The sequence below is a fragment of the Mobula hypostoma genome, chromosome 2 (assembly GCF_963921235.1).
Source record: "Mobula hypostoma chromosome 2, sMobHyp1.1, whole genome shotgun sequence".
Classification (NCBI taxonomy): Eukaryota; Metazoa; Chordata; class Chondrichthyes; order Myliobatiformes; family Myliobatidae; genus Mobula; species Mobula hypostoma.
Genome location: NC_086098.1, coordinates 131,815,446 through 131,827,757, shown reverse-complemented (window position 1 = coordinate 131,827,757; position 12,312 = coordinate 131,815,446). Strand labels below are relative to the sequence as shown.

General features: G+C 42.3%; 1 protein-coding gene across 1 annotated transcript in view; it reads right to left on the bottom strand.

Moving 5' to 3' along the window:
* Window positions 1-3,672, bottom strand: part of ppp1cb (protein phosphatase 1, catalytic subunit, beta isozyme) — a 117,374-nt gene extending 113,702 nt beyond the window's left edge. The window contains exon 1 of the mRNA XM_063040680.1: window positions 3,518-3,672. Coding sequence (XP_062896750.1) covers window positions 3,518-3,569 — 52 coding nt within the window. The 5' untranslated portion in view covers window positions 3,570-3,672. The remainder of the gene's footprint in view (window positions 1-3,517) is intronic.
* Window positions 3,673-12,312: the final 8,640 nt, after the last annotated feature.

The following is a 12,312-nucleotide window of genomic DNA, read 5'->3' as shown; positions in this document are numbered from 1 at the left end:
CATTCACATTGAAATGGGGGAAAAATAGCACATCCTTATGCATACATGATTAAGAAAGCTCATTCTTAAACCGTCTCAGGTTTAAACAGCTAACTAAGCTGAATTGGTGGCACTAACTTCTGCACTGGAAGGCTGCTATTTTAAACCCTACAATGGGCACAATCATATAAACTTGGCTGACATTTCAGTGAAGTTAGGATAGATTTCTCCTTTGCCAGATTCAGTTCTTCTCCCTGACTTTTTTATTTAACTTGGAAAAGCTTCAAAAATCTGTTTCAGTTTTAACTCTCAAAAACCTTCAACTATCCACAGGAAAAAAAAAGACAAAATTTAAACAATAAGCAGACCAACTCCCCTATTCTCACGCGAACTGCCATTTTATACATGGATAGACTAGACGCATAAAACTGCACATGGACACTAAACAAGTATGAGGTACAATAGCTGATTCTGTAAGATCACCAGCAGTTTAACTTACGGGAAAAATGAACAGAGGCAGAACTGAGTGAGCATATAATTGTATCTACTTTAAAATAAAACTATATTCTAATTAAAGCTCTGATGAAGTATCTTTCAACATACACTGTTTCATAAACAGGACAGAATGGCCATGCATGCCTATACTATACACAGCAGGTTTTTGTTTCAAAACCTTAATTGTGCCAAGGTTTAGGCTAAGAAAGCTACAATCAACATCTTTCTATTGAACCTGTTGTTTAGAACTGTGTTTTGAACAGTGCTAAATAAACAGTGATACATCTGTCCCAAGCAGCAGCTGCAATCATTTCGGCTCTGCAGGCATTACATTCCCATCCACACAATTACAAAACAGCACTATTTGTACAAAAGTACCACTGTAGTGTAATGTTTTTGAGTGTCAGATGGTATTTTACAATAGTTTCTGATTTTGACAATTAAACTACTTCCTTGAGAATATGCCCACAAGAGCAAATACACTTTGGTCATAATTTCTAAAACTAGTATCTAAGAAATTTGGTTAAGAAAGACAAGATAAACTCCAAGAAACTTGGAATACCTTGTGTTCATTGTATCATGATGTCTACATTACCAGGTAAAGGGGAAAAAAAAGTCATTTTAGTATCTTTGAAATGTTACAGTTGAGTCAACCACTAAGGTCTGCTGGAAATGTATTGTGCACAAGCAGGCATGAAGCTGATGGGGAATCGTAAGGAGGAAACCTGCGACCAAGGGACCATACCCGAATGTAGCAACAGCTTTTAGAGAGAAGATGTCAGCGGAACAAAATGACATATACACAGGCACTAAGTGTGCTTTAATAGTAAGGTCTAAGTTGAGAAAATACATCTTTCAAAATCAGTATCCCAGGGCAGGACCAGTGAGGCCAAGGGCAACAATTGCGACCTCAGCCCCAAATCAGAAAATTGCCCAGGTATGCAGAAAATGCAATTATCCAGAGTTCACCGTTACAAGGCCACCTTGGTCTGCTCTCAACTTTGTATTCACCAAAACTGAGTGGCATGCTAATCGAGAGAGGATTAGAGGAGAATTATGAAGAAATTTTTTTGCCCGCTAGGTGATGGGGCCTGGAATCCAATGCCTGAAAAGACGTTGCACAACCCACACATTCATAAAAATATTCATATAATCTACAGAATATTAAATTATTTTAAGGTTAAAGCCCAAGCACTGTGTAGTGACATCAGTATGAATAGCTTTTATTAATTTGACATGCACGCAATGGCTAAATGACCTCCTGTTCTGCAACTTTGCAAGATTCTATGTCCCACTAGCTAACAATTACCCTTTTCTTTTACAAAAGGAAGAATAGTTTCTTCACATAATTTCCAAACAGAATCTACTTTCTACTAAAGTACTTCCAAAACTATGTAGCCAAACTATAATTACCAAACAAAATACCTTAGATACAATGACTAAATACATTGTGAAGTTCTTAACCAATCTACCAACACACCTTCAAGAGTTATATAGCTTCATTCACACTGATAATTGGGTTGCTGGAGATATCAAGCAACACACATCAAAGTTGCTGGTGAACGCAGCAGGCCAGGAAGCATCTCTAGGAAGAGGTACAGTCGACGTTTCAGGCCGAGACCCTTCGTCAGGACTAACTGAAGGAAGAGCTAGTGAGAGATTTGAAAGTGGGGGGGGGGAGAGGAAGAGATCTCCCCCTCCCAAATCTCTTACTAGCTCTTCCTTCAGTTAGTCCTGATGAAGAAGGGTCTCAGCCCGAAACGTCGACTGTACCTCTTCCCAGAGATGCTGCCTGGCCTGCGGCGTTCACCAGCAACTTTGATGTGTGTTGCTTGAATTTCCAGTATCTGCAGAATCCCTTGTGTTTGTGCTGGAGATATCAGCTCATTTTCCCCCCAACACCCAATTTATCAACCTTTCCCACTGAAATAGTTTAGCAAAAAAAAAGGCTTTTTAAAATTTCACCGTCAAACAACTCCAAGACTTTTTCCTTTGAAACATAAACTACATCAGAACAATTGCAAATTAAATCTACCTATAACAAAGGGTGGGGGGGGGTGAAAGAGTTGGAAATTGGTGGAAGCAGGATTAAAAAAAAACCCATTGCATGCTAAACATTCTGAAAAAGTTAATATCATGCAGACCTAGACAGTCTCCTAAGGATTGGACAGTGAAGCTCTGCATGTTTCCTCAACTGAAGAGACAATTCCCTACTCCCTCCACACACAACAAAAAAAAACATTTCAATGGTTTATATTGAAGACTTTCACCCACCAAAACTTAAGAGTCAGGTAAAAACTCGGACAAAAATTTATTCGGTAAATTTGGAGTTGAGTCCAGACTCGAACACAAACACAGACTTAATACCAAATTTAGTAAGATTTTGTACAGTGGGTGCGCAGGGAGGAGATAACGACACTCAGCATTTTTAAACAGCATATTAAGGCAATCGCTCCTAGAAAAGCGGGAAAGGGATAATTTTGTCCCTGAAATAAACAATAAAGTCATTAACTTCGCTTCCGCTCTCAGCTCGGTCACCATTTTTATGCCTCAAAATTGTCCTCAGAAACGAAGCTGCCCACCTAGCTAGAGCCCCCTCCCTCCCAGTTCACAGAAGGGGGAGATAGCCACCTCCCTCCCACCGACTCAGCCATCCACCACTGGGACCCACATGAACTCCTCGCCTCACCCGAAACACCGGCGAATCGAGCCCTCAGTCCAGAGACAGTACCTGGGAGCCGCCACCGTGGGGGTGACTGAGGGACACATGGACGGGGGTGGGGGGAGCGGGTAGAAGACAGGCTGCCTCATGGGGCGGGAAGGTAGAGACCCCCCCACCCAGGATCTCAACACCTTCCCGGACACGGTCCCTCCAAAGGCTGAACGGGAGGGGAGGCGCAGCAAGACAGGAGGCCGGCGTAAGGCCCCATTACCGCCTCTCCGGCTTTGGAGAGGGGAAGCCGATGTGGAAAGTAGACATTTTGCTCGCGTTATTTTAATGCCGCTGCCAAGGGACAAATGCCCCAAGCCGGGCCGCACTCACCCTCCAGCAGTCGGGCGATCAGACTGTCCACATTCAGCTCACCGTCCGCCATCTTACCGCCAACCCGAGACAGTGAGAGCGACTTAACCCCGTGTGTGCCGGGAGGAGCTAGGGTTAACCCCGTGTGTGCCGGGAGGAGCTAGGGTTAACCCCGTGTGTGCCGGGAGGAGCTAGGGTTAACCCCGTGTGTGCCGGGAGGAGCGGGGGTTGACCCCCTGTGTGCCGGGAGGAGCGGGGGTTGACCCCCTGTGTGCCGGGAGGAGCGAGAGTTAACGCTGTATGTGCCAGAGGGAGGTGAAGTAACCCTGTGTGTGCCAGAGGGAGGGTGGAATAATTGCGTGTGTGCAGGGGTTGGGGGTGCAGTAACCCCGTGTGTACCAGAGGGAGAGAAGAATAACCTTGAGTGTGCAGGGAGTGGAGAAACGCGGTGTGCCTGAAGGAATGGGGGATAGTCCTTTGTGATGGTGGTGGGGGGAGGGGGAAATGGCGGGGTAACTGTGCGGAAGAGAGGGACGGTAATCCTGTGTGTGATGTAGGGAGAGATGGGTAATCCTGTGTATACCAGTGAGGAAGTGATGACTAAACCTGTGCGTGCCAGGGAAAGTGAGGTAATCCTGTATATAACTTGGAGAGGGAAAGTTATCTTCTGTGTGCTGAGGAGTTAGTTAACTCTGCCTATGCTGGGGTTTAGGTAACCTGGTGTGAAGAATAGCACTTTGCCAGTCTAGGAGAGAGGGTATTCTGATTAGTTATTCTGAGGAAGTCAGACATCTAACCCCCAACTCTTGCCAAATCAGTATTTTTGAAGAATAATCGCTCTTGTAATGAAGTCAAAACAACAACCGATTTAACACAGTAAACTCCCACAAATTACTATGTGACTATGTCTGGGCAAAGCAATTTTGTGCTTTCATGCTTTTGGTTGTGGCAAGCCATTAAGGATACACCCATCCTTTTCTTCAGCATAGTTTCAAGGAATCAGAATGAGATCTAATATCACTGGCATATGTTGTGAAATTTGTTGTTGTGTGGCAGTAGTACATTGAAATACATAATATTAAAATTATAAATTACTGTAAGAATATATACATTTTTTAAAAGCTAAATTAAGTAAGGAGTACAAAAAGAGGAAGAAACATAGCGAGGTAGTGTTCGTGGGTTCACTGTCCATTCAGAAATCTGATGGCAGAAGTGAAGAAGCTGCCCCTGAATCATTAAGTGTGTGCCTTCAGGCTGTTCCCCATGATATATCTGTAGAAACTTGCAAGTGCCTTTGGTGAAATACCAAACCCCCTCAAACTCTTGATGGTATATAGCTGCTGTCATGCCTTCTTTGTAGCCGCGTTGACATGTTGGGCCCAGGATTGAACCTTAATCTTTTGTATATGGAAGTGGTTGAGGCAGGTACAATAACAATTAAAAGACACTTGGAAAAGTAGATGGATAGGAAAGGTTTAGAGAGGTATAGTTCAAATGCAGGGAAATGGAACTGGCTTAGATGGCATCTTGACTGGCATGGATGAGTTAGGTTGAAGAATTCTATTTAGCTTTGTTCAATGGAGACACTAACATTCTGTCTACTGAGCTTAAACATAAAGTGAGTGAAATAGATACTCAACAGGTCAGACAGCGTCTGTAGAGAGAGAAGCTGAAATCTGGAACAACACACAAAATGCTAGAGGAACTCAGTGGGTTAGGCAGCACTTATGGAGGGAAATGGACTTTCAGCATTCCAGGTCATAACCCTTCATTGGGACAGTTGTCTCCAGCAGTAAAATGGGAGATGGAAGTGCATTGGATGGATAAGTGAACGAAAGGATTCTGGAAGAGGCAGTGCCTTCACAATTCTAAAAAGGAGGATGAGTCTGGAAGTGGCAGAGTGTGAAGAACAATGAAGTAGCTCGAGCCAATACATTGCATTAGATCACTTGACCCAAGGTCAAAGCCAGAAGTCAAAAATAAAATTTCATTTATGTAAAGAGAAACAATTAATATTTCAGCTCCAGAACTCCAGGTCTGACAAAGCATCCCAGACCTAAAGCAATGAGAGTTTCTCTTTCCATGGATGCTGCCTGACCTGCTGAATGTTTCGATTTCATATTTCCACCTTCTGTTACTTCTTGATTTTCCGTTCAATATTGTTTGTAAATTATTCAGGGTCAGGAGATCCACTGATAATGCGTCAAACATTTTCCATTTTCTCTATCACTTTGTCTCTCTGCTGTAATTTCTTTCTGCCATACCCAAGGAAAAGGCCAAAGATAAGATGTTAAATTTTTGCTACACCTGGATAGAAAATACTCTGAGGCACCCACTGCGGAATTATATAAAAGCCGGGTTGATTTGCAAGCGAAGTTTAATCTTCTATCTACAAACCTATCAGAACAATTAATTCTTAAGACACGTGGCCTCTATTATGAATATGGTGACAAGGCGAGCCGGCTTATGGCTCATCAGTTGAAACGTCAAGCTGCATCACGACTTATTCCTCAGGTAAGAGACATGCACCAGAACTTGACAAGCAATCCAAAAGAGATTAATAACATCTTTGCAACTTTTTATTCCTCTCTGTATGCCTCAGAGTTCCCCTCAGATAAAACAAATATGGAACGTTTTTTAGATAATTTGGAAATACCAACTCTTGAACCAGAGGAAGTGGAGAACCTAGATCGGGCTCTTGGGCAGGAAGAGATTAATAATGCCATTATGGCTATGCAGAGTGGTAAGTCCCCAGGTCCTGATGGTTATCCAATAGAATTTTATAAGAAATTTAAGGATAAGCTCACACCGGTCCTTCTAGAAGTGTTTCAGGAATCTTTGGAGAATGGCTCCTTACCCCCTTCTCTTTCACAGGCAGCTATTTCACTACTTCTTAAAAAGGACAAGGACCCGACTCAATGTGGATCATATCGCCCCATTTCACTTTTGAATGTAGATGTGAAAATTTTGGCTGAAGTGCTTGCATGTCGTTTAGAACATCCCCTTCCCGAGATAATTTCAGATGATCAAACAGGTTTTATTAAAAATCGCTATTCTTTTTTTAATATCCGTCGACTGGCTGATGTGGTTTATTCACTGAGTGATTCTCCAAGTCCAGAGGTTGTTATCGCCTTGGACGCGGAGAAGGCATTTGATAGAGTGGAATGGGTATATTTATTTAGTGTTTTGGAGAAATTTGGATTTGGCAGAATATTTATAGCTTGGGTTAAGCTATCATACCACTCGCCTTCAGCGTGTATACAGACAAATTATTTTCGATCTGGCTATTTCCCATTAAAACGTGGCACTCGCCAAGGCTGCCCACTGTCCCCTCTTCTTTTTGCAATTGCAATTGAGCCTCTTTCTATTGCAATTAAGTCAACTACATTATTTCAAGGTGTTATAAGAGGGGACATGGAACACCGTGTTTCCCTATATGCTGATGACCTCTTACTTTATGTTAGCGACCCTATAGGTAGTAGTCCTGCTATTGTTTCATTATTAGGTCAATTTGGAGCCTTCTCTGGCTATAAACTGAACTTTCAAAAAAGCAAATGCTTTCCCATTAATAACTTGGCCCTACAGATTCGACAGGAATCCTTGCCCTTTCCTTTATCTCAAGATGGTTTTGTATACCTAGGAATACATATTACTCGCTCTTTTACATCTCTGTTTGAAGCTAACTACAGGCCTCAGGTTAGCCAAATGAAAGCTGATTTCGAGAGATGGCGCAGTTTACCCCTTACTATAGCTGGGAGAATTCAGTCAGTGAAAATGACTATACTTCCTAGATTTCTCTATTTGTTTCAGTGTTTGCCAGTTTTCTTATCTAAGTTATTGATCAAGCTATAACCTCCTTTATTTGGGAAAATAAGGTCCCAAGGGTTAATAAGCGCATTCTTCAAAGAGGTCGTGACATAGGTGGAATGGGTCTTCCCAGCTTTATTCATTATTACTGGGCATCGAACATTCAAAAAGTATTATTTTGGCTTCACCGGCCAGATATAATCTGGTGCCTGCTTGAGTCACGATCTTGCCACTCCTCATCTCTCCCAGCTTTGGTGTATTCTTCCTTACCATTGAAATCCTCTCAATTCACATCTAACCCGGTCGTGCTCTCTACCCTCAAAATTTTTAATCAATTTCGCTGCCACTATAAGTTCCTATCAGCTTCAGTTTTGGGCCCCATTCATAAAAAACATTTATTTCCTCCCTCCACATTCGATTCAGCTTTTAGACAATGGGGTTTGAATGGTCTTATGCGCATTAAGGATTTGTATACTGATAACATATTTGATAGTTTTGATAACCTGCGCGGTAAGTATGGCCTTCCGCATAATCATTTTTTTAAATACCTGCAGATTCGCCACTTTGTCAAGGAAAAATTTCCCTCTTTTCCTGTTCTACCACCTGCTATGTTATGGGAAAAATTCACTCTTAGCTTTAACAATAAGGGGCTGATTTCTGAACTATACTCTCAGCTGATGTCTTTGGGAGTTCAAGATCTAAACAAAACTAAGAGTAGGTGGGAGGACGACCTCGGTATGGACCTTGCGGAAGAATATTGGGCAAAAGTATTGAATAGGGTTCATTTCTCATCATCATGTGCTAGACTGGGGCTCATACAATTCAAAGTTTTACACAGGGTACATTTAAGTAAAGCCAGACTGGCAGACATATACCCTGGGACAGACGCTGGCTGTGACAGGTGTTCCTTCTCTCCTGCTGGTTTAATACATGCATTTTGGTCATGCCCTCGGCTTGATGACTATTGGGCACTGGTTTTTAAAATTATCAGTGAGGTTTTGGGGGTGACACTGAGACCTTGCCCACTTATAGCTGTATTTGGTGTGGCAGATGATGATTTGGGTTTAAATGCAAGCCAGTCGGATATCATTGCATTTACATCGCTATTGGCCCGTAGGAGAATTTTGCTGGTTTGGAAATCTGCCACTCCCCCAACTGCTGCTGCTTGGTTAGAAGATGTAATGTTTTTTCTGAAATTAGAAAAGATTAAATTCACTTTGAGGGGGTCTGTGAAAAAGTTCTATTCAAAATGGGGACCTTTCTTATCATATTTTGGGAGTCTTAAGGAATTACCTACTAGTTGAGGGCCTTTGATTGTACTTAGGAAGTTGCCTCCCATTTAACACACTTATAATTTACCTCACAGGGTGGTTGATGAATTGTAAATATGAGTGTATTTTGGATCATCTGACATGTTGCAGATGTGTATGAGCTGTCGTATTGAAGTAGTGTGGGGGTACGGTTGTGAAATGTCCATACTTGTATCTGTGAATTGTTGTGTTGTAGATATATTAGCTGCCATGATATGTTCGGGGAGGGTGGGTGGGGGGGGAGGTTTGTTTTGGGGGTACGATACTAAAGCAAAATGGAGGAAAATGTAATCTGTATTGTGTCATTCCTTCAATAAAAATAAATATATTTAGAAAACTTTAAAAAAAAAAATTTTTGCTACAAGTTGGTTCTATTACAAGTCAAAATCTACCCTGGTCTGTTGTGTAAACAAATAAATCAATTCAGTTTTAAGTAACCAGATTTCTAACATAGTCCTGAATAATACAGTAGGTATTAGCAGCTTCAGTTTACAAGAAATTGCACAGGCTTCAGAAGATTTACACTTCCACCATAGCAGTAGGTATTCTCTGTAAATAAAGTTCTGAAATGAGTGTAATTGTTACAATCTATTGGGCAAAATGTCAGCCACTCTGGAATAGGCTAGTAGCTCCATCCTTTTGCAGGAGTCACCATTACCAAGCTGAGGAGGGGACCAAGTGCTGTTTGTGTCTGATCCTCCAGCTTTCTGCATGTATTGATATGGACCCCATTTGAAAGAGTTGATGACCCTGTAGAGAAAGGTAAATGCTGGGAAGTGTTCTGTGTTGGTTTTTTTTTTGAAGTTTTTAATCTTCCATACTTTGAGTTTTTTCTTTGCCTCTTCTTTAATGTTAGTAAATTTTAATTGTTTGAAAAGCATCAAAATTGATTAGATGCAATATATCATGGAAAAACATGAAATTGTCAACTGATAGATAAAATGTAAAGGGAGAAAACTTTTAAATGATGAAAAGTTAAAAGGTGTTAGTTTTCAGCGGGGGTGTTACTGAAAATTATAATTACAAGGGAGACATAGATTGGCTAGTTGAGTGGTGTTGCAACAACAACCTCACACTCAACAAGACCAAGTAACTAACTATGAAATTCAGGAAAGGGGAAGTTCTGAGATATCCACCAGTCCTCGTTGAGTGGTCTCTGGTAGAAAGAGTGAGCAGCTAGAAGTTCCTTGGTGTCAATATCTCATAGGATCTATCCTTGTCCCAATACGTTGATGCCATCACAAAGAATCTGAGGAGATTTGGTGCATCAGCAAAGACTCAAAACGCTTTCTGTAGAGGTGTAGAGGAGAGCGTTCTGATTGGTTGTATCACAGCCTGGTGTATGGAGCCTCTAGTGCCCAGGAGAGTTGTAGACTTAGCCAATTCCATTTCAGTCAAAATGCTTTCCCACCATCAAAGGACATTTTCAAGATGTGGGCTATCATTAAGGAAGTTCACCATCCAGGATATGCCCTCTTCTCGTTACTACCATTAGGGAGAAGATTTGTATGAAAACCCACTCTCAAGGAGTCAGGAGCAGCTCCTTCTCCTTTACCATCAGATTTCTGAACAGTCTAGAAACCCATGAATGCTTCTTCACCGTTAATTTATTTGTTTTATTGTACTACTACTACTACTACATCGACTCAGGCCGAGGTGGCCGGTTTTATTGTAACTTATATTAAATTTTTATGTCTTACACTGTACTCCTGCCACAAAACAACAACTTTCACAACTTAAGTCAATACTAATAAATCTGATTCTGATTCTGGTCCCTGAACCCATGAACACTATCTTATTAGTCTTTTTGTCATACTATTTATTTATTTTTGTGATTTATAAACTTTTATCTGGTTGCACTGAAGTTCTAGCACAAAACAACAAATTACACATCGTACATCGATGATAATAATTCTGATTCTGATTTTGCTCGATAATGTGCTGAACAGCAGAGTAAGGAAGTGTTAGAATGTCCTAAACCTGTTTCTGTTTCTGACATTCTGCTGCCTTGCAAAACCACAGGTGATAATTTTGGACGGCACACACAATGCTGGAGGAACTCCACAAGTCAGGCAGCCAGGCAGCATCTATGGAAATCAATGGACAGTTGAAATTTTGGGCTGAGACCTTTCATCGGAACTGGAAAAGAAGGGGGCAGAAACCAGAATAAGAAAGTTGGGGTGAGGAGGGGACTGAGTACAGACTGGTGGGTGATAAGTGAGGGAAGGTGGGTGGGGTGGGGAAGGGGAATGAAATAAGAAGCTGGTAGATGATAGGTGAAAGAAGAAGGAATCTGATAGGAGAGGACAGTAGACCACAGAAGAAAGGGAAGGAGGAGGGTCACCAGAGAGAGGTGATGGAGAGATGAGGGGAAGAAAAGGGGTGAAGGGTAATCAGAATAGGGAATGGAGAAAGAGAGAAGGGGGAAGGAGGAAGAAATTGCTATAAGTAGGGAAATTGATGTTCATACCATCAAGTTGGATGCTATCAAGACAGAACATGAGGTGTTGCTTCTCCAACCTGAGTGCATTCTCATCATGGCAGTAGAGGAGGCCATGGACTGACATGTCAGAATGAGAACCAATCAGTGGGGGCAATTAATGCTGCCTTCACTGATGTAGAGAAGGTTTCACCAGGAGTACCTGATACAATAAATGACCTCATCAGACTTGCAGGCGAAGTGTCATCTCACCTGGAAGGACTGTTTGGGGCCCTGAATGGTGGTGGGGGAGAAGGTATAGGGGTAGATGTAGCACTTGTCACACTTGCAGGGACAAATGCCAGGAGGAAGATTATTGTGGAGCAACGAACAAGGGAGACACGAAGAGAGAGATCCTTATGGAATATGGAATGGCATTGTGGAGGGAAATGGGTTTAGTGGTAGAATCCCATTGTAGATGGCAGAAGATAGGGAGAATGATGTCTGGACACAGACGCTCATGGGGCAGCGGGTAAGGGCAAGGGGGAGCCCTGTCACTGGTATGACAGCAGGAGGATGGAGTGAGGAAGATGTATGGGAAATGGAGGAGATGCAGGTGAGGACAGCATCAATAGTGGTGGGAAGGATATCTTGACCTTTGAAAAAAAAAGGACATCTCAGGATTTCTAGAAAGAAAAGCCTAATCCTGAGAAGAGATGCGGCAGGACGGAGGAACTGAGAAAAGTGAATAACATTTTCACAAGTGACCGAAGCTACCCAGTTGCCACCCATTCTAATTCTACTTCCCGTTCTCATTCCAACATGTTGGTCCGTGGCCTCCTCCACTGCCATGGTTAGGCCTCTCATAAGTTGGAGAAGTAACACCTCATTTTCTGTCTGAGTAGCCTCCAACCTGACAGTATGAACCCCTTCTCTCTTTTTCCAGTCCCTAATCTGCTCCCCCTTACCCCTTCTCTTCTCCTTACCAGTGTATTACTTCCCTCTTGTGCCCCTCCTCCTTCCTTTTCTCCCATGGTCTACTCTTCTCTCCTACCAGTATCCTTCTTCTTCTTCTTCTTCTTCAGCTTTTTACCTTTTCACTTATCACCTCTCAGTTTCTCATTTCACCCACCCCCCACCAACCTACTTTCCTTTTCACCTGACTTCCCCAATTATGCTCAGCTTGTACTCCTTCCCCTCCTCCTACCTTCTTATTCTGGCTTCTTCCCCCTTCCTTTCCAGTCCCGGTGAAGTGTCTCAACCCAAAATGCCATCCGTTT